This window comes from Mastigoproctus giganteus, chromosome 4 (genome assembly GCF_048544385.1).
Source record: "Mastigoproctus giganteus isolate SK-2022 chromosome 4, ASM4854438v1, whole genome shotgun sequence".
NCBI lineage: Eukaryota > Metazoa > Arthropoda > Arachnida > Uropygi > Thelyphonidae > Mastigoproctus > Mastigoproctus giganteus.
This window is the reverse complement of record NC_143578.1, coordinates 82,894,793-82,921,907: the sequence shown is the minus strand read 5'-3', so window position 1 is coordinate 82,921,907 and position 27,115 is coordinate 82,894,793. Positions and strand designations below refer to the sequence as shown.

General features: G+C 36.6%; 1 protein-coding gene across 1 annotated transcript in view; it reads right to left on the bottom strand.

The window, feature by feature from the left end:
* Positions 1-1,300: 1,300 nt before the first annotated feature.
* LOC150086874 (uncharacterized) overlaps positions 1,301-27,115 on the bottom strand; it is a 66,269-nt gene continuing 40,454 nt past the window's right edge. The window contains exons 3-5 of the mRNA XM_090372307.1: positions 19,805-19,969; positions 12,049-12,113; positions 1,301-1,342 (exon numbers count right to left, since the gene is read on the bottom strand). Coding sequence (XP_090228433.1) covers positions 1,301-1,342; positions 12,049-12,113; positions 19,805-19,969 — 272 coding nt within the window. The remainder of the gene's footprint in view (positions 1,343-12,048; positions 12,114-19,804; positions 19,970-27,115) is intronic.

The window sequence follows — 27,115 nt, the reverse complement described above, 5'->3', positions numbered from 1 at the left end:
GAAATACAGGCAGTATATCAGAAAATTAAGTGATATATTATCTGATAAATTTTTGAAGGATTATAACACTGCTTGAAAAATTTGCTGTTATGTGGACATAACCCATTTAACTAACATATATTCCCCAACAAACTAAATAATACAGCATAAAAGTTTTTGCTATGGTTTATGCTAACATTTATTATTGTTTGGGATATATATAGAGATACTTAACAAGATGACCCCTCATAAATATAATAAACCTGAAACAATTATAAAATGACTAATTACATTGATTCGAAATACAAAGAGGGAATGCTACAATTGGTGCAGACCAATTGCAATTTCACTTACTTCTGATTATAAATTAATCTTTGCATTATACAAAAATAAAACAGAAATAACCGCAGGATTTATTCCCAGTAAAAGTGATATATTAGGCTGCAGATTGTTCAGATTTAAAAACCAGCTGCCCATGTGGGGGGGGACAGTATTCTGCTTTCAAGTTTTCATCAAAATAATAATAAAGGTAACAATACAAGAGAGGTGGGAGGGTACAGTGGATTCAAGAAGCTATAAATAAATATATACAATGTCATAAAAGATTATTGCAATAGAGTTTTTTGTTTTAGTAATGTGATGTAAAACAAATTATAAGGATTGATTCGAGACCCAAAAATAATGAAAAAAATTCATAAAAACATGTCTGATTCTGAATGCTTATGGAGCTCTGGCTATTTGAATTTTAAAAAATGGCTATGGAGTTTTCAATAGAACGGGAAAAAAATTGTAACCGTTCAGAATCAAGTTTTTGAGGTCCTCAACTGATCCTGAAAGTACAGCCTACATGTTATCAATGAACTGATTAAAATGTAAAAATTGTAAATTCTTTATACATAAAATATATATGTGTGCAAAGTTAGTCAACTGAATTGTAAATGTAAATAAATTGTTTTAAGCCACAAATTTTTCATTTAAATTACTAAATATATCATTTTTGAATTCAGATTGATTGTTTTACTAATTAACTTCTTTAAATGATTTAACATGCTAAATAATGAGATTTATAAATCATGATGGGGAAATATGAGTAATAATGACCCATAGCCTAAGCTATAATAATTTTCATAGCTGCACCTAACTAAGGGTTAAGAATAACATAGATAAAGCCACTGATTAAGATATACAACAGAAATCAAGTGTAATAAATATCACATTTCTCCTATGAAAATATTACAATTCACAAAGTTTAAACTTGGCTTTTTGAAAGTGTTACTTAAAAAAAAAAAAAAAAAAACCACATCTGTGAAATTTCTTGATGCTAAGAATTAGAGCGAAGGCTGTACCCATGGGATATATAATCCTGAAAAACAAAAAAATAACAAATTCTGTTTTAATACCATAGACTTAAAAAAACTTGTTACTATGCTAAAAACTCTGGCATTTAAATGCTTCTATATAAAGCTCTACTGGAAAATTTTTAAATATAATTAAACTCAAGTTTTTAAATTTGAAATTTATTCTTTATGGTTCTGAAACATGGATACCGAAAGAAAGAGACATTAATAGAATACAAACTGCAGAAATTAAATTTTTAAGATATGTTAAAGGATATACAAAATTAGATAAAATACCAAACGTAAATATTAGAAAGGAATTAAAGATTTACTCAATTAATGGAAAAATTATAGAATATAGACAAAGATGGAAAGAACATGTAGAAAATAGATTCCCTAAATTAGCTTACACATATAGAGCAAAAGGAAAAAGAGACAGAGGAAGACCAAAGAAAAGATGGGCAGACCTCTTCGAGATCGGAACAGGTGGATCCCTAATCCACGAAGAAAGATAAGATAAATTTATTCTAAAAAATAGTTCTATAAAATTAAGTAAAAAAAAAAAAAAAAAAATTTTAATCCAAAATGTTATTATACAGCTCCCCATCCACCACAATCAGAATATTTTTATCATGTGTTTTGTTAATTCAAACTATTCTTCATTAAAACACAAACACATAATATAGTGTCTCCTGGGCTAATATATTTAGTACACTTTGCTGCATACCATATGTGCTAAACCAATCTAATTCACTGTGACTGTCCATTTGTTCTTAAAATAAGTCAGTCGATATTACAATTCATTAAAGGTGCACTTTATCAAGTGCATCTTTTGTTTCCTTTTTTTTTTTTTTTTTTTTTTGCAAAACCAAAAGAATTTAGAGGGCAAATGAAAATGTGATTTTAATTGTCTACATTTAAATTATATGCCATCATGTGTGTAAATTTAGAGACTGGCTATTGATGATTTTACTAAATAATAGGGCATGCTGGCTGTCCTGTATATATGGAGCAGCAACAAAATGGAATTCACGGTGATTGGTGTATCCAAGCTAGGGCAACATAATGCTATTTGGATTATTATAACAGAAGGACCTCTCTACTCTAGCAAAATATCACGTTCGCAAATATATGAATAGGTAATGTGTACAGACAATGACATATGGCATGCCTGATTAAAAACACATCTGAAACCTGTATAGCATCCCATAACGGTTCTACATTGTAGGGTGGCAGATCTACACACCTGACAGTCCATTTGACCTTGCCCCCCACATGTTTGATGGGGTACAGATCAGGCCTATTGCTCTGTACATATTTTTTCTGTACAAAATTGTTCAAGGGATGACACGTATGTTATGCATGCTGAAAAAACCTAGATTAACTTGTAGAGGAACTCTATTCCTATTAGATCGCGTAGTATTGACATTTAATTAATTTAATTTATTGATTTTATTAATTTAAAATATCATGCCTCAAACTAGAGCAGCAAAACAACGGGCACAAAGTGGCAGGAGTGCTGTGACTCAGGGGAGAACTGAGGGGGGCGATTCTCCAACGCATCAGAGCCTAAAAAAATGTGCGACTTGTGAAATGTTTGCCAAACTCTCTGGAACGGAACATGATACTGCCATGGGGGATGTCTTTGTGTGTGCGCGATGTAAGGAGTGTAAGGAAATCAGGCGACAACTCAGCATTGTTATGGGCCTATATGAGAGTTTGAAGGACAGGGTGATGCCCTCGAAAGATCTAAATTGAGGGGCCCATCAAGCTCTCAGCTGCCCACATCAACGACAGAGCTTGCACTTGGCCATCACGCAACACAGCGGCAACCCCCAAAGCAGAATGCGCTGGTCCCACAGGAACCAGTAGTTGTTGGTGACTATTGTCAGGGAAACGGGAAACATGCTTTGTAAAACGGATAGGTGGAACAGGACCAGGGTATGTCTGCCAGGGGCAAAGGTTGATTACGTTGTAGAGCTGATATCATCTTTTAAGGGCACAAAAGGTGATATAGTTGTACACGTTGGCACTAATGATATTAAGAGTAGGAGACCGGCAGAATTACTTAACAAGTACAGGTCACTGTTGAACAAAAGCCGAGAATTAGGGTTGAATTTGTAAGTGTCTGCAATTCTGCCCAGACACGATAGAAGGGAGTATATGATGAGAGCCTTGTCAATCGATTCGGCCCTGGAAAGAATGTGCAAGGCTCAAGGGGTAGAATTTTTTTTCAGCCTGGACTGTACTTGTTAACAGGAGAGACTGCTTCTATAGGGATGGGATACACTTAAATAGAAAGGTGCAAGAATATTTGCTGATGCTATTGAGGCAGTGTTAGGTGGGTCGGAAAACTGATAGCTTTGGGGGGGGATACAATGACTAACAGTTTAACAGTAACCGTAGGCAGAGGTGAAGGTGATTCTTGCACAACTTCTATTAGAATAAGTAGACCTGGAGTGTGGAGTGTTGGGGATTTCAGGGACGGATGGCAGTCATCCTGAAATAGGTGGGTATATGGGATGTGTTAGGGTAACTAGGAATAGGAGTATGTATGCTTGCATACATACTCCTATTCCTAGGAGTTAATAAAACCTAACAATGTATGCTTGCATGTATACCAATGCTAGAAGTATAGTAAATAAATTTGATGAATTTAAAGTGTTGGTCAAGACATCAAAGGCAGATATTGTTGGGATAGCAGCGACGTGGTGTCACACAGATATAAGGAATGCAGAACTGGAATTTGGGAAGTACAATGTGTACAGAAAGGATAGACAGGATAGAAAGGGAGGAAGTGTTATGCTGTTAATTAAGAAAAACAAAACCAAAAGAAGTGCATCCAGTTGATATAGATGAACAGTACACTGTTGAGTCAGTTTGGTGTGACATAAGCACTGCGAAAGCAAAAATAAGAGTAGGAGTGTGTTATAGGCCTAATGACTCGAATGAGTACAATGAACAATTGTACAGAGAAATAGAGTGGGCTAGTAAATCGGAATGTCTTATAATGGGGGATTTTAACTTCCCAGATATTGACTGGAACTTGTGGGTTGGTCACTCACACACTAGTCAGACTGTTGTGGATTTATTGGATGATTGTTTTCTGCAGCAACAGGTTCGAGAGGCAACCAGAGAAAGTAATACTCTTGATCTGGTTATCAGCAGTGATCATTCGTGTATTAAGAATTTTCAGATAAAGGAACCACTAGGTGGCAGTGATCATAGTGTACTGATGTGGGATTTACTTAATGTGAGATTTACCCCTGATTAAAGATTTAATTACCATCAGGGGTAAAGGAAAGGGTTTTTGCTTCCGTAAAGGAGAGTACAGTGGTCTCCGACAGTTTTTAAATTCTGTAGAGTGGGACCAACTGACGATGTTACTAACAGTAAATTCTAAGTGGGAAGCATTCAAGGAATTAATCGTGAATGCTACTAAAAGTTTCATACCTATTAAGAAATATTGTTCAAGGTTTAGGCCTAAATGGTTATCAAATGAACTAATGAGACTCATAACAGAGAAGAAAAATGCATGGGATGCATATAAATTATCAAGCGACTCAGAAGCCTATGCCAGATATAAGCTAGTCTGTAATCAGGTCACAAAGGAGTTTAGGCAGGCGAAGGCAGATTACGAGAACTCCTTGGCAAAAGATGCTAAGAAAAACAGCAAGGATTTCTTTACTTATATAAACTCTAAAAGGAAGGGGATGAATCTGATTGGTCCACTTGACATCGATGATTTGTTGAAGTTAAACATAAGAAAAGCACCTGGGATGGATGGGATCTATCCAGTTATATTAAAGGAGGCGGCAAAGCAACTAAGCAAACCCTTAGCCATAATCATGAGAGCATCCTTGGATTCAGGGAAGGTCCCCACGGACTGGAGATGTGCAAATGTATCCCCAATTCACAAAGGGGGATCGAAGGGTGACACGAGCAATTACAGACCAGTTAGTTTAACTTCTGTTCCAGGTAAAATAATGGAGTCACTGGTTAAAGATGCATTGCAGGATCATCTAGACAAGACTGCAGCAATAATTCAGACACAGCATGGGTTTGTTAAGGGAAAGTCTTGTCTGACAAATTTGACAGGATATTATGATGTGGTTACAAAGGAACTGGATGCAAAAAATAATTTTGATATCATATATTTGGATTTCAGGAAAGCTTTTGACACTGTTGCGCATGGAAGGCTATTGTACAAATTGGAGCAGAATGGTATTATGGGTAAGTTGCCACGATGGATAAAAGGATGGTTAAGTGGGAGAAGACAGAGGGTGGTAATCAATGGGTGCTGCTCTTCGTGGACTAATGTTATTAGTGGAGTCCCACAGGGTTCGGTGTTAGGTCCACTGTTGTTTTGTATATTTATCAATGATATTGATGAAAGTATATCAGGCTTAATGTCGAAGTTTGCAGATGATACAAAGGTTGTCAGGGTTGTTAATGACAGTAATGGCAGTGTGCTACTGCAATAGGATCTATTGGGCAGATGGGCTAAGAAGTGGCAACTGAAGTTTAACCTTGACAAATGCAAATACTGCATATGGGTAGAAGTAACCCCAGAGAAACGTACCAACTGTGTGGTACTACTCTTAAGGTGGTAGAAAATGAAAAAGACCTGGGAGTAATTGTGCAGTCAGATATGAAGTTTTCTGAGCAATGCAGACAGGCTGCCAGGGCAGGTCATGGGGTTTTGTCAATGATATATAGGAATTTTGCTAGCAAGGAGAAGGAAGTGATTGTCCCTCTGTATAAGGCAATGGTCAGGCCACGCCTTGAGTACTGCGTACAGGTCTGGAGGCCTCATTTTAGGAAGGATGTAGATTTACTTGAGCGTGTACAGAGAAGGGCAACAAGATTGGTGAGGGGAATGAAGGGATCCTCTTACCAAGAGAGGCTTAAGTTCTGCAAATTGCAGTGGCTTGAGACTAGGCAACTGCGCGGTGATCGGATTGAGGTATATTAGGCCTTGAATGGGTTGAGCACGCTGAATTCTGATGGGATCCTTCCACTTGTTCAGATTACGAACCTAAGGAGGCATAAATTCAAATTAAGAAAAGACAGATGTAGAATAGATGTGCGGAAATTTGCCTTTAGCCAGCGGGTGGTTAATTGCTGGAACAAACTTCCATCTGTCGTTGTGGAAGTTGATAGGTTAAATAAATTTAAGGAGGAACTGGACAGGCATTTGGAGGGAATGGTGTGATTTTTTATTTTATTTATTTATTATTTATTTTTTTTTTTTGGCTGATGCTGCATAAGCTCATACAGTTGCTTTCTTGCATCACATGCCACTACTACTACCTGAGAGTAAGAGAATGTACATCATATAGCAGCCTCTTCACATGCTTGTCACATGTAACACTATGTGCCAACAGCAGTAACACACACACACTGTTGACTGCATTTACCTGGGCATGCTTTTATTCCTGTGATGCAGTGCAGTCCACTTGCTCCATTACAGATAAATAGAGGGTTTGTCCTATGATGGGAGATTTTAACTTTCAAGATATTGACTGGAACTTGGGGCTTAATTAATCATTCACACAGTATTAACAGTTTTGTGGGTTAACTGGATGACTGTTTTCTACACCAATACATTACACAGGCAACAAGAGAAAGCAATACATACTCTTATTCTGATTATCAGCAGTGACTCCTCAGAACTATTAGGTGACAGTGATCACAGTTTATTGATGTGGGATTTACTTAAAAATTGCAACTCCTTTCTTTTCCTTTGTGCTTGACAGTAGTTGCAATTTTTAAGTAAATCCCACATCAATAAACAGTGACAGAGGAACACTCTGAGAACACTGTAGTCACCTTTATGAAACCTTATGGTTTCATAAAGGTGACTAGTGTTCTCAGACAGTTTTTAAATTGTATGCAGTGGGACCAACTGATGTTGTAGCAACAATAAACTGGAAATCGAAAGCATTCAGGGAGAAAATCATAGAAGCTGGTAAGCCTTTTATACCAATTAAGAGATAGTGATCAAGGCTTAGACCTAAACGGATGACAGATGAAATGATGAGACTCAGAAAAGAAGAAAAATATGAGTTGCATAAAAAGTATCAGGTGCAAAGTATCGGCTGCAGTAAATATAAACTAGTCAGCAGTCAAGTCACAAAGGAAGTCAGGCAAGCTATAGCAGATTACAAATCTCTGGCAAAGAATGCAAAGATAAACAACAAAAACTTCTTTACTTATATAAGCACTAGAGGGAAGGGAATGAATCACGTCGGTCTGCTATATATGAATGGTTTAATTGTTAATGGTCCTACTCAGGTTGCTGAAAAACAATGGATATCGTGTATCAACATTCACACAAGGAGTTTTTTAAGGATTTGATGCCAGAAGTAACAAATTCTGACAGGAACTAAATTTTCTGTGCAGTGAAAGAAACAGGAAAGAGAATTTGTTGAAGCTAAAGATAATAATAAAGGCATCTAGGATGGATGGATGGATGGATCTATTCAATTATATTAAGAGAGGTGCAAAAGAATAAGCAAACCATTAGTCATAATTATGTGACCATCCTTGGATTCAGGGGGAATCCATATGGATCAGAGATGTGCAAATGTATCTGCAGTTCACAAAGAGTGTATTCACAATTCACAAAGGGTGATATAAGTAATTACAGATAAGTTAGCTTGACTTATGTTCCAGCAAAAATTATGGAGTCACTGATTAAGGAAGTAACACAGGACCATCTAGACAGGAATACAGTCATACTGCAGTTGCAGCATGGTTTTTTCATGGTTTTGTGAATCTTGTTTGACCAATCTAATTAGATACTATGACACAGTGACAGAAGAACTGGATGAAATCTATATGATGTCAAAAATCATTACCATATAGATTTCATAAAAACATTTTACTGTTTCACGTGAAAGACTGCTATACAAATTGGAGCAATGGTATTAGTGGCAAGTTACTGCTATGGATAAAGGGATGGTTGGGTGGAAGACAAAGAGTGCTTATTAGTGGGCCTATTCATTAATGATATTGATGAATGCATATCGGGCTTAATGTGCAAATCTGCAGATGATACAAAGGTTGGCAGAGTAGTTAATGACAGCAATCAGGGTATGCAAGAACTAGAAAAATTGGGCAGATGGACTGAGAAGTGGCAATTGAGGTTTAACATTGACAAATGCAAGGTACTGCACACGGATAGTAGCAATCCCAGAAAAACATACCAATCGTATTGCATCATACTCAAGATAGTGGAGTATGATGTATTGCATCATACTCAAGATATTAAAAAAAAAAAAAAAAAAAAAAAACTGAGGAAGGGGGGTAATTGTGCAGATGAATATGAAGTTCTCTCAGCAGTGCAGATGGGTTGCTAGGCCAGCTCATGGATATTGTAAATGATATACAAGAATTTTGCAAGCAAGGATAAGGTCATTATCTTGCATAAGGGAATGGTTAGGCCACACTTTTGAGTACTGCATCCAGATCTGGTGGACTAATTGTAGGAAGGGTGTGGATCTGCTAGAATGGATGCAGAGAAGAGCAGTGAGATCAGTGAGGGGAACCAATGGGTACTCTTACTTGAAAGACTTCAGTTCTGCAAACTGCAGCATCTGGAGACTGCGAGGCATCTGTGAGGAGATTACATTGAATTGTTTAAGGCTTTGAATGGAGTAAGCAAGCTGAACGCTAATGGCATTTTTCCTCAAAAACAACAAGGTTATAGTGTGCAAGGTTATATGTAGGGGAATAAATTCAAATTGAGAAAAGATAGTTGCAGGACACTGCATGGAAATTTGCCTTCAACCAGTGGGTAGTTGGAACAAACTTCCATCTGGTGTGTAGGTTGAATAAATTCAAAGAAGAACTTAGAGAAAACTATTTAAGAAGATGGATAGGTGATATGAGAAGCATTGATCCCCCCCACCACCACCACCAAATATCTGTATAAGCCTGTGATCTAGGATCATTTGCCATCACAACCTTGGATCACTATTACTGTATTTGCTGGCTTATAAGATGCACTTTTTTTCCTTATAAATAACTTTAAAAAAAAATCGAACTCGCCTTAAAAGCTGAAAAGTGGAACATGCGCAAAACCGAGAGTTAACGTATAGTAGTTAACTACTATACATTAGTACATTTTTTAAATAATTACCAGGCTGTTGTTGGAGTAACAAGTGAATTCCAGTTATACATTTAAGCCCTAATCAGTGGCAGACACATCAAGACGGCAAAATTATACTATTGGATTTAAGCTAAAAGTAGTACAATATGCCAAAGAATACGGAAACAGAGCAGCAGAATGGAATTTCGGACCACCGTCTACTGAGAAGATGATTTGTCAATGGAGGAAGCAGGAAGTTTTATTACAAGAAGCTGATAAAAGTGCACAACCTTTGTAATATTCCATCTAAATGGCCAAATTTGGAAGAAAACGTGTAGTTGGATAATGGAACTTAAAAGATGCAGTGAGAAACCAAAATGATAGTAGTAGAAGCACAGAAACAAGCAGCTGATATTGGGATACACGACTTTAAAGGAACTGAATCTTGGTGTTACTGCTTCATGAAAAGAAATGGGGACTAAGGTAAAGAAAGCCAACATGAGAACAATGAGAAACGTCGAATAACTTATGCAGAAAATTAGTTTCCCGACACCGGACTCTAGTGCTGCTTGCTCGGTAAACAGACGGCGGTAGGTGTTATCGGTCTGGAGCCGAAATTAAGAAGGATATATTGATTGACAGGTAGGCATGGCAAACGATGAAATTATTGGTGGTGGGCGACAAACAAGCTACTGTGTAGTCATTGGTTGGCATTATAATGTGTATTTATGAGTAAAGATTTGTTATTTGGTTTTTTTTTAGGAGCATTAGCAACTAAGGCCATATTGCTCCGGGATATGCGGTGGTCATTCCCTGACCTTTACGCATCCTCCGTATTTGGTGGTGACTATGAGTAAAGAACGGTGCATAATAGTTTTGTGATGAACGGTAAAAAGATAATAGTAGCGATGAATCTTTTAAAGATGGAAGAAATTTGTAAGGAAAATAAAACATTGGTTGATTTTTTGATGAAAACTAAATTAATAAAGTTTCGTTCTGTTCATTTTTATGTTCTTCATTATGTTTTTTTCTCATTATTAAAAGCAGATTTTTAGAGTTCATGAGCGTTTTTACTATACTATTGATTTAGGTTTGGTTACGAAAAAAGGAAAAGGTTTCTTTATTTTTCATTATATTTCATAACCTAACCTTAAAAATAAAAGTACAGTAATAAAAAATTAATATTTTGTTAATAAACAATTTATGCACTAGTCTACCCATGATTCTAAAGAAAAAAGGTTAGTTACCCCCTCCATTTCAGGAGGGGTTCAAGCTCCCATGGGATCCAAGCGGAGTAACCTGACCTTTTTCACCATTAGGGCATATTATTGAACAAGAAAATAAAAATACAGTCATAAAAAAATTAATTTTTTATGAATGTATTTCTAAATATGACTGATTCTAAAGGAAAAAAGGTTAGGTTACCCCCTTCGCTTCGGGAAGGAGTCAAAGCTCCCATGGGATTCAAGTGGAGGTAACCTGACCTTTTTCACCATTAAGGAAGACATTCATTAGGGCAAGTTACCATTAGTGCTTCTGAGTGCTACTAAACCGATGTTATCGTGTGTTGTGTTCACACACCAATCAGCACATGGTTTGCCACACCTACCTGTCAATCAATATATCATTCTCGACTTTGCTCCAGACCGATAACACCTACCGTCTGTTTACCGAGTGAGCAGCACTAGTCCAGTGTCAGGAAACTAATTTTCAACGTAAGTTATCCGACATTTCTCGTCGTTCTCGTGTTGGCTTTCTTTACCTTCGTCGAAATGGCGAAGGTAAAGAAAGCCAACACTGAGCTATTCTAGTTCTTGTGCATAAATGGTTACATTTATGCACAAGAACTAGAATAGTCCAGAGAATGCCTGCTGAGTATGAACAGAAAATATTAGGTTTCCATAAATTTGTCTTTAATGCTAGAAAACGGAGCAACTACCAACTTAGCCAAATTGGGAATATGGATGAAATTCCATTGACTTTTGATGTGCCATCCAATAAAACAATAAAACTGAGAGGGCAAAAATTTATAATTATTAAAACCACTGGACATGAAAAGACACACTACACCACAGTTTTAACTTGTGCTGATGGGACCAAACTTCCCCCAATGTTAATTTTTAAAAGAAAAACTTTACCGAAAGATAAACTGCTGGCAGTCTCTTGCCTGTATGCACATCATGTTTCTGGAGATCAGCAGGAGGAGTCTGTCAGTAGGTAGGAATTCAATCTCTTTGTAATTTACCTTAGATTTCCTGTTTTCTATTGCAATGGCAATTCAAAACTTAATACTTTAGAACCATAACTGGCAAATTGTAATATTGGTAATTGTAATATTCTAAATCATTCAAATTTGTAATCCTTTCTATTTTCTGTTGAATATTTTGGATATTTTACTGATGGACTGATTTACTGATTTTTTTTTTTGGATATCAGTAAAATATCCAAAACATCACCCTAATGTATAGTAATGCAGGTGAACAGCCTAATAAACTATATTATTAATTTTATAACTGTAAAGATAAATGGTTTGTGATATGGAAGGGTCGGGGTATGGTTTGAAAAGATGAAAAACCCTGCAAGATCATGTGGTTAATCTGACCATGCATAATTAACTATATAATAAATATACATTACCTCAGTTTTCATTTGATTGCTTATACGTTTTCTTCTTTGTAATTTCTTTGATTCAGCTTCAGGAACTGTTAAAAATTAAGATTATGAAAATAAAGATTCCTGAAATGTAGAAAATATATCAAATAATTTTCATATATAAGATTCTCATGTAATAAATACTGGGAACAGAATCTGTATCTTATAAGCAATACCAGGGATGGCCAGCATGTAACCTACTGGCAATTTTTGGCCTCTGGCAGCACTTTTGATGGCCTGTATGGTTTTCCAGAGAAGCTATTCAAGCTCACTGTTGTGGAATAGAGAGAAAAACAGGGAATCAGTTTCAACAGGAAATTGAACAAATGTTTTACTGTGTGACAAACATTTTGTTCAGAATTAAAAGTAATAATACTGATATGCAAAAACTTAATATCTTTAGTATATTTTTTGGAGACTTCAAAGCTTTAGAAAAAAACATTTCACTCTTTATTAATCCATTCTCTTTGATATAAAAAAAAAAAAAAAAATTCTCCAAAATACAATTAGTAACATGAACATTCAGATTCACCATCAGAATCATTCAGGATGTTTAACAAAATTTTGCAAGATTTGTGCCCAACCTCCCCAACATATACATTTTTTGAAAATATGTTAACACCATACATCATTATTTATAGATTATTTTAAGTTATTTTAAGTATGGTTCCAATATGTAACCATACAATTGAAAACAAACATTTTACACAATTTAAACTCTGAATGCTAGACATGTTATGGTTCTGGTTTTCCAAGACTACGTTTTCAATACAAGAGAAAACTAATTTTATAACCGTGATTTGAAATATGTTCCTAATTTTATAATTTGAGTTATGATATGGCAGAGTATCATAGATTGCATGACAGCACAGTAGTTTGATGTAAATCTACCATATCATATCTCACTAGAGAATAAAATTAGGAACATTTCGAAACATATTTTAAAATTAATTTTAAAATTATTACTAAATATAATAACCACGTGAAATTAATAATATAGTTTATTAAGCTATTCGCCTAAACTACTATACATTAAGGTAACATTTCAGGTATCATACTGATACCCATCATCAGACTGTGCTGCTGACAGACTCCTCTTGCCGATGCTCCCGGAAATCTGATGTGCATACTGATTTTTGGGAGCATCGGCAAGAAAAGTCTGTCAGCAGCACGGTCTTAAGATACCTGAAACGTTACCTTAACATACAGTATACTGGTATACTGTATAAATTACTGGAATAAGTTGCCTACATTGGTGGTAGAGGCTTAGAGTTTGGGGAAATTCAAAGGTCATCTGGATAGTACCTTCGGGTGAGGGAAGCGCATAGGATGATAGGTTTAATTTCCTTTTCTTTTATTAATTATTATTATTTATTTTTTTTTTATCATTGTTTTATTCGGGGTTTTTTTTTTTTTTTTTTTTGGCTGGTGCAGCATAAGCCATAGGCTTTCTTGCACCATGCAGCCATTACTAATACTATACATTAAACGAATAGCTTAATAAACTATATTATTAATTTCCCATGGTATAAGTGGTATTATATTTAGTAATAATCTTAATGGAAAACAACCATGTAATGTCCTTCCCTAACTATAATTTTAAAATATAAAATTCGTTTCCTCCTCATATTCAAAAGTTGATTTTCCTAGAATTTTTTCAAAAATCCTAGTAAAATCATCTATGAAATAAATTTCTTAAATAACATAATTTATTAACTGTCAGGACAACTGCCCTAGAAAAATATACTGGTTTAGTCGTGTCCATCATATGGCCACTCTAGTATTTCCAACACACATGTATGATCATAATTACAGCTATTGAAATAAGATGAGCCACACAGAATTATTGATTCGTATACACAGTTCATATAACAAATCACAATATGTATGCCAGATAAATTAAATAATGAATACAAATTATGCATTACAGAAGCTCTTACAATAAATAAATTAGAAGATAAGCATACATTAAATGCCAGACCTCCAGTGGAATTTTTGGATGTCTGGAGCTTAGAGAAATTAAGTACTCCCAATCAATCAGGAGCAAACCTCTTCATTCTCCTGATTCTTCCAAGTTTAAAACTACAATACCACCAATCTCACACATAAACATTACAGCAATTAAACACAGGGTGTAACTTCAAAAAGAGTGGTTCCTTCTTGCCATCACATACATGCTTAATTATTTTCTCATTTTCATCTTCTTTCCTTTTGTTTCTGTATATTGTTCCTGGTGTTTTAATCTTGATACGCTTATTAAAACAAATTTCCCTAAAAAATCTTATATAAATACTGAATGCTTGAAAACTATTTTTTTGAGATTTAAGATTTTTTGACATCGAAGCTAGTCTTTGCTAGCTTCGACACCATAATCATCTAAGCATTGCTGCTAATATAAAAAAAGCATAGCACCTTCTATGCCAAAATATTTTTAAATAAGAAAACTACCAGATATTACTGAGGAAAATTCACATTTTCCACTGAAAACAAGAGAAAAAAAAAAAAAAAAGGCATAAAGGTCCTCCCCTGCCAAATGTTTGAAAAATCTTTTCATCAGAATTAAATGACCTGGTGTTAATTACTAGCTATCTAGAATCACAAAAAAGTAAACATTTCTTCTCTTATTGCAATACAATAAAAAAAATTACTTCAAACTCTTCAACAGTTCCTGGCCAGAACAGGGAAGGGAAGTTATAACTTCATTGTTACAGAAACAAAACTGGACATCACTTTGTTCACAATGCCATACATTTTTTGTGACAGTATACATTCAAACTCAAAGAGCACATGCACACAACCCAATGACCACAGCTTTGCAACTTAACTAATGGATACTCTAACTTTTCTCTCAATTTTTTTAAAAACTAATCCAAATATCATTACCACTTTGAGTTACTGCATTAAAAACTGGCTATTGCAGTAAGATATAAAAGTTAACGAAAGTAGTTCTTTTACTTTCATAGTATTAATCAAGAAGAACTTGCCTCTCTACATGACATAAAAAAAAAAAGTATTGGTTCTGACTTTGGATATCATTTATCAGGCCAAAATTTTATATATATTTTTTTTCAAAATGCAAAAAGGAAAATAGACTTGTATGATTCTCATTTTTTCTGAAAAAACTATTCCAAAAACACCATTCACAATTTAACTTTCCATTCAGAATCTACAAAGATTCTAGAAATCAGACAAAATTTTCTGACAGAGTCCCAGTTATCAGCTGATTTACCACAGCTCATCTCAGTTGTCCAAATTATTTGCTGTATGATTCCTTTTGCTTCAAAGGTGGTATTTGTGCACATGTCTGTTCTGATATTCTCTGTCAGAGACTTAGTAATTTGGAATCTCCTCTTTTTCGATCTTCTCTGGCTTAAAATCTCTCTGCTACATTCTGTAAAATTCATCTGCTGCCTCTATCATTCTTCCAACTCCACTAATCACTCCGAACTCTGACTTTGTCTATTTGAAACCCGACTTTCTCCAGTCCAACCTTCCCAGAAAGAGGCTTTTGCAATTACTAATGATCTCATGCAGATTGTACATTTACTTACGAGAATACTACACAATCCTAACCACGCAGTGAACATGCTTGATCTTTTTCTCACAAACAACCCTTCTAAGTACACGGTCAAAGTGAGTGGTCCTCTAGGCACTTCAGATCACAACTTGGTAATGGTCTCTTCTCCAGTGGAGGCTTTCTCTCATGACCAATCTAAACCTTGTGTTTTTTGGTATTACAAGAATGCAAAATGGGATAATCTGTGAGATTTCTTTTCTTTTGTCAGATTACTGTTTAAAATCTGACATAAACGTTTGTTCAGATCGTGTCAGTAAAATTATTCTTCTAGGGATGAAATCCTTTATTCCACACTTTACTTTAAAATCTCATCCTTTATCTAAACCTTGGTTTTTCAATAAATGTGGTAAGCAAGAAAGTTGCATATCGTTAATTGGATTGTATCCAAATCTCCAGGTCCATTTTCTGCCTACATCAAAGCTCGCAACAATTGTAAAGCAGTTATTAATCAGTCCAAACTAGATTTCAAACAAGCCAAGAGCAGAAAACTTACTTCTTGTCCTAATGGTAGGCGAGCATTCTGATCTCTTGCCAAAGCTATTGGCTGACTCTTTACCCATCCCTGTCAAAACCAGATGGTTCTATTTCCACTTCAATTAAAGATAAACCTAACTTGCTAGCATCCTATTTTTCTTTAAAGTTGTATATCGATGATCTTGGTAAACCACCTCCCACCATTCCCAGTACATTCCATTCAATGCCTCCTGTGGTCTTCCATCAAAAGGATGTCAGATGGATTTTTAAGAATCTTGATGCTAAGAAAGCTTCAGGTCCAGATGGTGTTTCTCCACTTGTTCTTAAAACCTGTGCTTCTGAACTTACTTCTGTTCTGTGTCACCTTTTTTTGACTTTCTTATTCCAAAGGTGTTTTCCCTTCTGCTTGGAAATTTGCTCATATCCAGCCAGTTCTTAAAAAGGGTGACAAATCCCTCCCATTCAATTATCGTCCCATTGCACTTACTTCTATTCTTTCTAAAGTAAAAGAAATAAATTAATCACCAACTCAAACTTTCTAGAAAACCTTCCATCTGATCAATGATTGCTAGTATGGATTCTGTCAGTGTTGATCCACTGGTGATATTCTGGCTTATGTTACCTATCTATGGACATATTCAATGGAAAAATTTGGTGAAATTCAAGCATTTTCTCGACATTTCAAAGGCTTTTGATCGTATTTGACATAAAATTTATGCCATATATGATCAAAATGGTCTTCTAAATACACTTCCACCTTATGCAGTAGTTTCAACTGGGATGCCGCAACAACATTCATTATATAAAGGTGTACAGTATCTTTTTAATTTGTGGTGATCTATAATTGATATTTATTTAGTATCACTATATAAAGAATAAAATTATTATATATATATTTTGTATTATGAATTGTAATTTTGTTTATAGTTCTATTATTATAATAACTATCATATAACATATATATTTTCAATATTAGATATACTGTATATATACACTGAATGATAACTGAATTATGACCATCTACATAATACTTCATAGGTCCTTTTGCCCTCAGTACAGCAGCAGCTATCTAATGTGGCATTGATTCAACAATATGTCGGAAGCGTTCAGGAGGTATGGCCAACCAAGATGTGTATAATGTGGTCAGTAATGTAGGTATGGAGGTGATTGGTGTATCCAGACGCCTGATATGCCTTTCCATAGTGTCCCACAAGTGCTCTATGAGATTGATATTGGGGGAGGAATATTCGGAGGCCAATCGATATGCTGGAAGTCAGAACTGTGTTCCTCAAATCATTCCTGCACAACAAGTGCCTGATGACTCAGCATATTGTCATCTTGGAAGTCACCATCGCCATTTAGGAAAAAGTGTAACATAGCGGGGTGTACACAGTTGGCAAGCAGTTGACGATAGTGGAGACAACTGATACGTTGTTCCACATGCACCAGGGGTCCAAGTTCCTGCCAGCGAAATATGCCCCACACCATAAACCACCTCCACCAGCCTGCACTTTTGATACCATGCAAAATGGATTAAGAGCCTCATGTTGATGCCAAATCCATACAAGACCATCCATGGTGTGGACTAAATAACGTGACTCATCTGACCAGCACACCTTCATCAAGTCTTTCTAATGTCCAACTTGCATGCTCTTTGCAATAGGTGAGTCTTTTACGCCAATGAACCTTGGTTAAGAGGGGATACCATAGGGTCGTCTGCTGGTATAGCCCATACATACAAGCATGCAACATATGGTCATGCCAGATATTGTTCCGGGTTGGCCCATGTTGTATTGAGTAGTCAATTCTTCAATAGTGCTGCATCTGTTTGCCTCTACGAGTCATCAGACCTGGTGCTCACCTCTAACATCAACCTTTCGCTGACCTTTGCAGTTTTGTTGTCGGGTCGTTGTTTAACCATTTTGACGCCAACCTGGTACACTTTAACTACGGTGGCTCTCGAACACCCCACCAGTTCAGCCGTTTAGGAAAATGAGGCACCAGCTCGTCCGAGCACCCACAACCTGTCCTTTATCAAAGTCCGATAAATCCTTCCTTTTACCCATCCTCTCTCAGGTTCGGAATTTTACTACCTACCGAACCACTGACACCTTATCTATGCTATGTAGGTCGACTAACTCCGCACTCTTGTACCTCATGGGTTTGTTTGTTTGTATTGAGGTTTAATGGCGCATGGATGTACCTCATGGGTCAACGGGTCACATTCAGTTTTCATAAGGGTGGTCATAATTCAGTGATCACTCAGTGTGTATATACAGAGAGAGAATCGGATCTAACAGGCAGAAAATTTGATTAGGAGTGCCACAAAATAAATTAAATTACTTAGGGGGTGCCGTTATTAAAAAAAGGTCGAAAACCACTGATCTTATAATTTGCCAACTGTAACCGGGTATCCAGTTTTCCCTCTGACTGCTCATGGTGGGTGATGGTAGACGGCTCTCTGTCTTCTAGCTTCTCCATGGTTCAGTTTTTTTTCTCCCAGTCTTTTCCTCTTGTATATTAATGACCTTCTATGGACCACAAATCCTATCCACAATTTTGCTGATCAGAGCACATTGCATTCCACCTTTCAGTTTGAGAAACCTCGCCCTGCTCAAATATCCACTACCAAATCTTTAAATGCTGATTCAGATAATGCTCCAGTGTGGCAAAGATAACTAAATTGATTTCAATCCTTCTAACACTCAGTCCTGTCTTATATCTTGAAAAAAGGATTCTTCTACTCCTATGCTTATCTTTAATGACACTGATTTCTAGGCAAGATCATATATCTCTATTGGGGATTAGCCTGACTTCTAATCTCTCTTGGTATAACCCCAGGGACTCACATGAGTATGGGTTGGCAAACCCAGGGTCCTGAGCTGGATATCATCATTCTTCTTTTTCTTGGTGATTCCTTTCTACTTTCTCTCTCTCTCTCTCTCTCTCTCTCTCTCTCTCTCTCTCATTGCTTCCTCTGCATCTAAAAAACTGGATTTTCTCTTTTACTCTCAAATTTACTTTTCTTCCAAATAGCTGTTCACGCTGTAGAAATCGCAAATCTGTCCTACCATGGAATATTGTTCCCACAACTGAGGTGATGCCCACAAAACCTCTCTCAGGCTTCTAAATTCCATTCACAGGATAATTAGGTTAATGACTCATCTCTAACAAAGTTTCTCCACTGTCTGTCTCGTAGACATTGTTTCTGCTGTATGCCTTTTCTATAGATACTTCCATAGGCACCGTTCTTCTGAACTGGCTTCTATAATTCCCGTGCTCTCTCTCTCTCTCTCTCTCTCTCAAAGTAGTCTAAACACATGCTGCAATCAGTCGACATCTTTTTACCCTCCAACTTCAAACTCACAGAACCAACTTTTCTTCTTCCTCATTCAACTTCTGTTTTCTGGAACAACCTTCCTTCATACTTGTTCCTGAAAATTACAATCTACAGAAGTTAAAGTCTAATATCAATAAGTAATGTCTTTCATCTTCTTGACCTTCAAACTTATGCACCATACTAAGTACTATAGGTTCTAATATCACTCGTGTTTGTGGTTTTCATTAAAAAAGAAGAGACAAAATTCTTGAATAATGCATACACTACAAATAGATATGATTTGCTTTTAGAAAAAGTATAGGAAAAATTTTGTAAATGTATTTGTATACATAAATCAGGATATACATTACCATCTGAATTCCTCATAAGTAATTTCTTATCTATTTGTGACAGAGGACTTGATATCTGTGATTTTAACGAGCGAATTCTGGAACTATAGTCTAAATCACTGGTATCTTCATCAGAAGAATAAACAGTTAATCGCTTGCCCCTAGTTAAATATTCATTGGTTGTCTCTGAAACAAAAGAAGTTGAACTATTTAAGAACCAGTAATATTATTTAAATATTTGTAGAAAACTAATTTATACAAATGGTATGACTAGATGATAAAACTTGCACTGCACACTATACATTAAGAATGAAATTTATTCTGGCACTGACAAACTACACAGCACTATTGAATAGAACAAGGCTAATGTTTTAATGAATAATATCCATTTCAAAGCAACATTAATCCTCCATCTGTTGTATCCCTAAATTGAACACAAATGCCTGCATTTATTTGATTTTTTTTTTTTTTTTGTTATCTTTTGAATAGACTTAATAATCATTTGAGAACAACCTTTAATATTACTCATTTTCCTCTCCCCTTTAATATTATTCATTTTCTATATCCCTCTTCCCTACCTCAATTTCCAACTTTTCATCCAGCAACTGCATCTTGCAAAAAAAAAAAAAAAAAACATTTACAGAAAAATATAAATGAACCAAGTTGTAGAATCTCACTGGTGCAGATATATTACCTATAATTCATTAATTCCAGTTAATTCCAAATAAAAAAAAAAAAGATAGATACAATCACTCATCTCACATCTATTAAATGCCAAACAAACAGTTTATCATTCATAAATCTAGTAAATCAAACAAAAAATACATCACCATTTAGAGAAAATTTGTGTCAAACAGTAAATGGAAAGATATGAGTTTTAAAAAAAATAACAGAAAAAAAGTGCCATCTGTCAAACATGACATAACAGAAGGGAAAAAAAAAAAAAAAAAAAAACCTACAAAACTTGTGTATAAAATGCTAAAAAGTAGGTCCCAAGATATGGCAAATATAAAAATCTTGTCCATGATTAATAGTTTTCCTGCAGATCATAGGAATGCAAAGTATGATAGCTACACATATCAACAGCTTAGGAATGTGAATGAGGTGCACCCACACTGAAATCAGGTTTTGTTAAACTGGTATCTGCACTCATAAGAAGAAATAGAATGGAGGACAAACCCTTAATGTTAAGCTCAACATGAAAAAGGACTACACAAAGATTGTACAAATAAACATTAAGGGTTGTGTGCCCCCACTCACACCACTTTTAAGCTGTTGATATTTTTGTAGTTGAAATATTTCCTGTATTCCTGAGAGTGTAATCTACAGATGACCTTTAACTATGGAAAAGTGTACCATATATTCACTATATCTCTGCACTCATACTTGGTGCAAACCAAATTTCAAGAGCCTGCAGAAGCAGTATTCAACTAATGGTATGTACACCCTGGGGTACACGAAATGCTTTCAATAGGTAGGTACACTACCATATGAAGTTGGTTTTACTGAAAAATTATCTATATATTTTATTTGTAAAAGAATAAGAGAAATTTAGTTGAATATGATACATAGAACACTGCTGTATGATACCTTCCAGAAATTTCCGGAGCATATCATACGGAAGTGGTCTACGTATCGTACTGAGGTAAACTTCTCTTATTCTTTTACAAATATTGATATCAACGTAGAACATAATGAGCATTACAGCTCTCGTTCATACTATATTTTTTTAATACTATATGCTAAATTTATCTGTGTTCATCATGCATTTGTATTAATTCATCAGTTCATCATCAGTACAATAAATGGAATTATGACATAGAATACTATTCGAAATTAATCTGGGGACAAGTTTTAAAGGATACAATATTCTTCAAGAATATTGTAAATATTGTTAACAAAAAAATTTCAATACTACTGCTCTATAGTACTCACTTATATGGTTTTCAGAATGTATAAGTGATGGGAACAGTGATAACAGCGTGAATTCACTAATACTCACCAACTCAGTGTTGTTATGGGCCTATATAAGAGCTTGAAGGACAGGGTGGATGCTCTCAAAGGATTTAAATTGATGGGCCCATCAAGCTCTCAGCTGCGCACATCAATGCCAGAGCTTGCACTTCAACATCATGCAACACAATGGCAAACCCCAAGGCAGAATGCACTGGTCCAAAAGGAACTAGTTGTTGTAAGTGACTATTATCAGAAAAACGGGGAACATACTGTGCAAAAAGGATAGGTGGAACAGGACCAGGGTATGTCTGCCAGGTCATCAATGACATCAATCATGTCATCAATCTTTGCCAGGGGCAAAGATTGATGACTCTGTAGAACAGATATCTTGTAAGGGCACAAAGGGTGATATTGTTGTATATGTTGGCACTAATGATATTAAGAGTAGGAGACCGGCAGAATTACTTAACAAGTACAGGTCACTGTTGAACAAAAGCCGAGAATTAGGGTTGAATTTGTAAGTGTCTGCAATTCTGCCCAGACACGATAGAAGGGAGTATATGATGAGAGCCTTGTCAATCGATTTGGCCCTGGAAAGAATGTGCAAGGCTCAAGGGGTAGAATTTTTTTTCAGCCTGGACTGTACTTGTTAACAGGAGAGACTACTTCTACAGGGATGGGATACACTTAAATAGAAAAGGCACAAGAATATTTGCTGATGCTATCGAGGCAGTGTTAGTGTTAGATGGGTCAGAAAACTGCTAGCTTGTGGGGATACAGGGACTACTAGATTAACAGTAGCCGCTGGCAGAGGTGAAAGTGATTCTTGCACTGCTTCTATTGAAATAAGCAACAGCATGGATAGCAAGGCAATGGGGATTTCCAGGACTGCTGGGAGACATAGTGGACAAGTAAATATATGGGCTGTGTTAGGGTAACTAAGAGTAGAAACAGGTGCATGTATACTTACATGTACGCCAATGCTAGAAATATAGTTAATAAATTTGATGAGCTTGCAATGCTAGTCAAGACATCAAAGGCAGAGATGTGGTGTCACACAGACATAAGCAGTGCAGAATTGGAATTTGGGGAGTACAATGTGTATAGGAAGGATAAACAGGACAGGAAGGGAGGAGGGGTTATGCTGTTAGTTAAACACATAAAATCTAAGGAAATGCATCCAATTGATGTTGGTGGACAATGCAATGCGAGTCTGTTTGGTGTGACAATCACTGGGAAAGGAAAAATGAAAGTAGGTGTGTGTTATACGCATAATGAATTTGATGAGGTATAATGAGCAATTTGCAGAGAAATAGAGTGAGCCAGTTGTTATTTAGTTTGTAGGAGCATTAGCAACTAAGGCCATATTGCTCCGGGGATATGCAGTGGTCATTCCCTGACCTTTCCATATCCTCCGTATTTGGTGGGCACAGGCTCGAACCCCAGTATAATCAATAAGTGTGTGCTATGCACTGGTGCTCCTGCCCACCTGGCTACAGAGGTGCTGATGGAACAGTAAATCAGAGTGTCTTATAATGGAGGATTTTATTTTCCCAGAGATTGACTGGAATTTGTGGGTTGGTCACTCACACACTAGCAAGGGTTTTTGGGGATTTATTCAATGATTGTTTTCTACAGCAGCATGTTCGGGAGGCAACTAGAGGGAATAATACTCTTGATCTGATTATCAGTAGTGATTCTTCATGCATTAAGAATTTGCAGATAAAGGAACCACTAGGTGGCAGTAATCACAGTGTGCTGAAGTGGAATTTATTCAAAGAGTTAACTACCATCAAGGGTAAAGGGAAGGGTTTTTGCTTTCGTAAAGGTGACTACGGTGGGACCAACTGGTGATGTTACCAACAGCAAATATAAAATTTGCTGTTGAAAGCATTCAAAAAATTAATCTTGGAAGCTACTAGGATTTTTCATACCAACTAAGAAATACTGTTCAAGATTTAGGCCTAAATGGATGTCAGATGAACTAATTAGACATGTCGCAGAGGGAAAAAAATGAATGGGATACATATAAATTAACAGGTGACATAGAAGCCTATGATAGATTATAAGCTGGTCTGTAACCAAGTCACAAAGCAGGTTGGGCAGGCAAAGGCAGATTACGAGAAATCTTTGGAAAAGTATGCAAAGAAAAAGAAAACCAGCAAAGAGTTCTTTACTTATGTAAACTCTAGAAGGAAGGGGATGAATCAGATTGGTTCACTTGATATCGATGGTTCAACTGTTGATGATCCTGCTCCGGTAGCTAACAAACTAAATAAATATTTTGCATCTAGCTTCACACACGAGGAGTTATTTGGGGAGGGGAATGCCAGAGGTGAATTAAACTCTGGCAGTGAGCTAGATGATTTTGTAATAACTGAGAGCAAAGTGGAGGAGAAATTGTTGAAGATAAACAAAAGAAAGGAACCTGGGGGTGGATGGAATCTATCAAGTTATATTAAAGGAGGCAGCAAAGGAAGTAAGCAAACACTTAGCCATAATTATGAGAGCTTCCTTGGACTCAGGGGAGTTACACAGACTGTGAAAATGTGACCCCAATCCACAAAAAAGGATCACAGGGAGACACAGGTAATTACAGACCTGTTAGTTTAACTTCTGTTGCAGGAAAATTAATGGAGGCACTGGTTAAAGAAGCACTGCAGGATCACCTAGACAAGACTTCAGTTATAGCTCAGACACAGCATGGGTTTGTTAAGGAGAAGCCTTGTCTGACCAGTTTGATTGGATAATATGATCTAGTTACAAAGTAACTGGATGTAAAGAATAATTTTGATATCATATATTTGGATCTTAGAAAGGCTTTTGATACCATTGCACATGGACTGCTGCTGAATAATTTGGAGCAGTGTGGCACTGGAGGAAAATTACTGCTATGGATAAAGGGATGGTTGAGTGGGAGAAGACAGATCAATGGACACTGCTCTTCATGGACTAATGTTATTAGTGGGGGATTCATTGTTGGGTCCATTGTTGTTTTCTGTATTTATAAATGATACTGATGATGGTATATCAAGCTTAACGTCCAAGTTTGCAGACGATACAAAGGTTGGCAGGGTTGTTAAGGACACTGATGACAGTACGCTGCTGCAACAGGATCTAGAAAAGTTGAACTGATGGGCTGAGAAGTGGCAAATGAAGTTTAACATTGACAAATGTAAAGTACTACATATGGGAAGCAGTAACCCCAGAATAACGTATCAACTCTGTGGTACTAGACTGACAGTGGTAGAGAACGAATAGGACCTGGGGGTAATTGTGCAGGCAGATATGAAGTTTTCTGAGCAGTGCAGACAGTCTGCAAGAGTATCTCATGGTGCCTTGTCAATGATATACAGGAATTTTTCCTAGCAGGGATAAGGAGGTGATTATCCCCTTGTATAAGGCAATGGTCAGGCCACACCTCGAGTACTGTATACAGGTCTGGATGTCTTATTTTAAGAAGGATGTAAAGCTGTTGGAATGAGTACAGAGAAGGACAACAAGATTAGTGAATGAAACAAAGGGTTGCTCTTATGAATAAAGGCTTAAGTTTTGCAAATTACAGTGTCTGGAGACTAGGCACCTGCGAGGTGATGTGATTGAGGTGTATAAAGCCTTGAATGGTTTAAGCATGTTCAATGCTGATGGGATTCTTCCTTTTGCTCAGAATAATCGCCTGAGAGGACATAAATTCAAATTGAAGAAGGACGTGCGGAAGCTTGCCTTTAGCCAGTGAGTGGTTGATTGCTGGAACAAACTTCCATCTGTCGTTGTAGAAGTTGATAGATTAAATAGATTCAAGGCAGAACTAGACAAACATTTGAAGCGAGTGAATGAGTGAAATAAGCGGGTTTTTTTTTTTTTTTTTTTTTTTTTAGCTGATGCTATATAAGCTTACTTTCTTGCATCATGTGCCTTTGCTAACAGGTGCATTTACAGAGCACTGGCCACTTAGCATTAGCAGAGGCATATGCTGCAAGAAAGCAAGCGTTTATACAGCATCAGCAAAAAAAAAAAAAAAAAAAAACACCATTTCACCCCCCCATTTGCTCTTCCTTGAATCTTATTAAACTATCAACTTCCACAACAACAGACGAATTTTTTTTTTCCAGCAATCAACTACCACTGGCTAAAGGAAAATTTCTGCACAACTGTTTTTCCTCAATTTGAGTTTATGATCCCTCAGGTTCGTAATCTGAAAAAGAGGGAAAATTCCTTCAGCTTTGAGCCAGCTCAAACCATTCATGGCCTAATACATTTCAATCAGATCACCTCACAGGTACCTAGTTTCCAGACACTGCAATTTGCTTAACTTAAGCTTTTCTTGGTAAGAGCACCCTTTTGTTCCCTTCACCAATCTTGCTGCCCTTCTCTGTACTTGTTCTAGCAACTCTACATTCTTCCAAAATTAGGCCTCCATGTCTGTACACAGACATGGAGTATAAGGCAATTGTCAAGGTGTGGCTTGACAACTGCCTTATACAAAGGGATAATCACTTCCTTATCCCTGCAAGCAAAATTCCTGTATATCATTGACAAGATCCCCATGTCCTGCTCTGACAGCCTGTCTGCACTGCTCAGAAAACTTCATATCTGACCACAAAATTACCCCCAGGCATTTCACAATGCTGAGTGTAGTACCATACAGTTGGTACATTTGTTTGGGGTTACTGCTACCCATATGCAGTACTTCAGTTGCCACTTTTCAGCCCATCTGCCCAACTTTTCTAGATCCTGTTGCAGTACCATACTGCCATTAACAACCCTGCCAACCTTTGTATCATCTGCAGACATCGACATTAAGCCCGATGTTTGTTTGTTATTTGGTTTTTAGGAGCATTAGCAACTAAGGCCACATTGCTCCGGGATATGCGGTAGTCATTCCCTGACCTTTCCGCATTCTCCGTATTTGGTGGTGACGGGCTCGAACCCCGGTCTAAACAAGAAGCGTGTGCTACGCACTGCTGCTCCTTCCCACCTGGCTACGGAGGCACCATTAAGCCTGATATACCTTTATCAATATTATTGATAAATATAGAAAACAACAATGGGCCCAAAACCGAACTCTCAGGGACTTGCCTAACATCAGTCCACAAAGAACAGTGTCCACTGATTACCACCAGTTGAGTGGGAGAAGACTCTGTCTTCACCCACTCAATGATCCCTTTATCCATAGCAGAAACTTACCCTTAATGCCATAATGTTCCTATTTGTACAGTAGTCTTCCATGTGAAACAGTATCAAAAGCTTTCCTAAAATTCAAGTATCTATCTATACATTAAAAAAGTTTTCCTCCTAGTGATATTTATTCGAGCCAATGGGAGAAGAGGGCGAGGCAATTACATCACTATAAATGCAAATAATTACTGACAACTA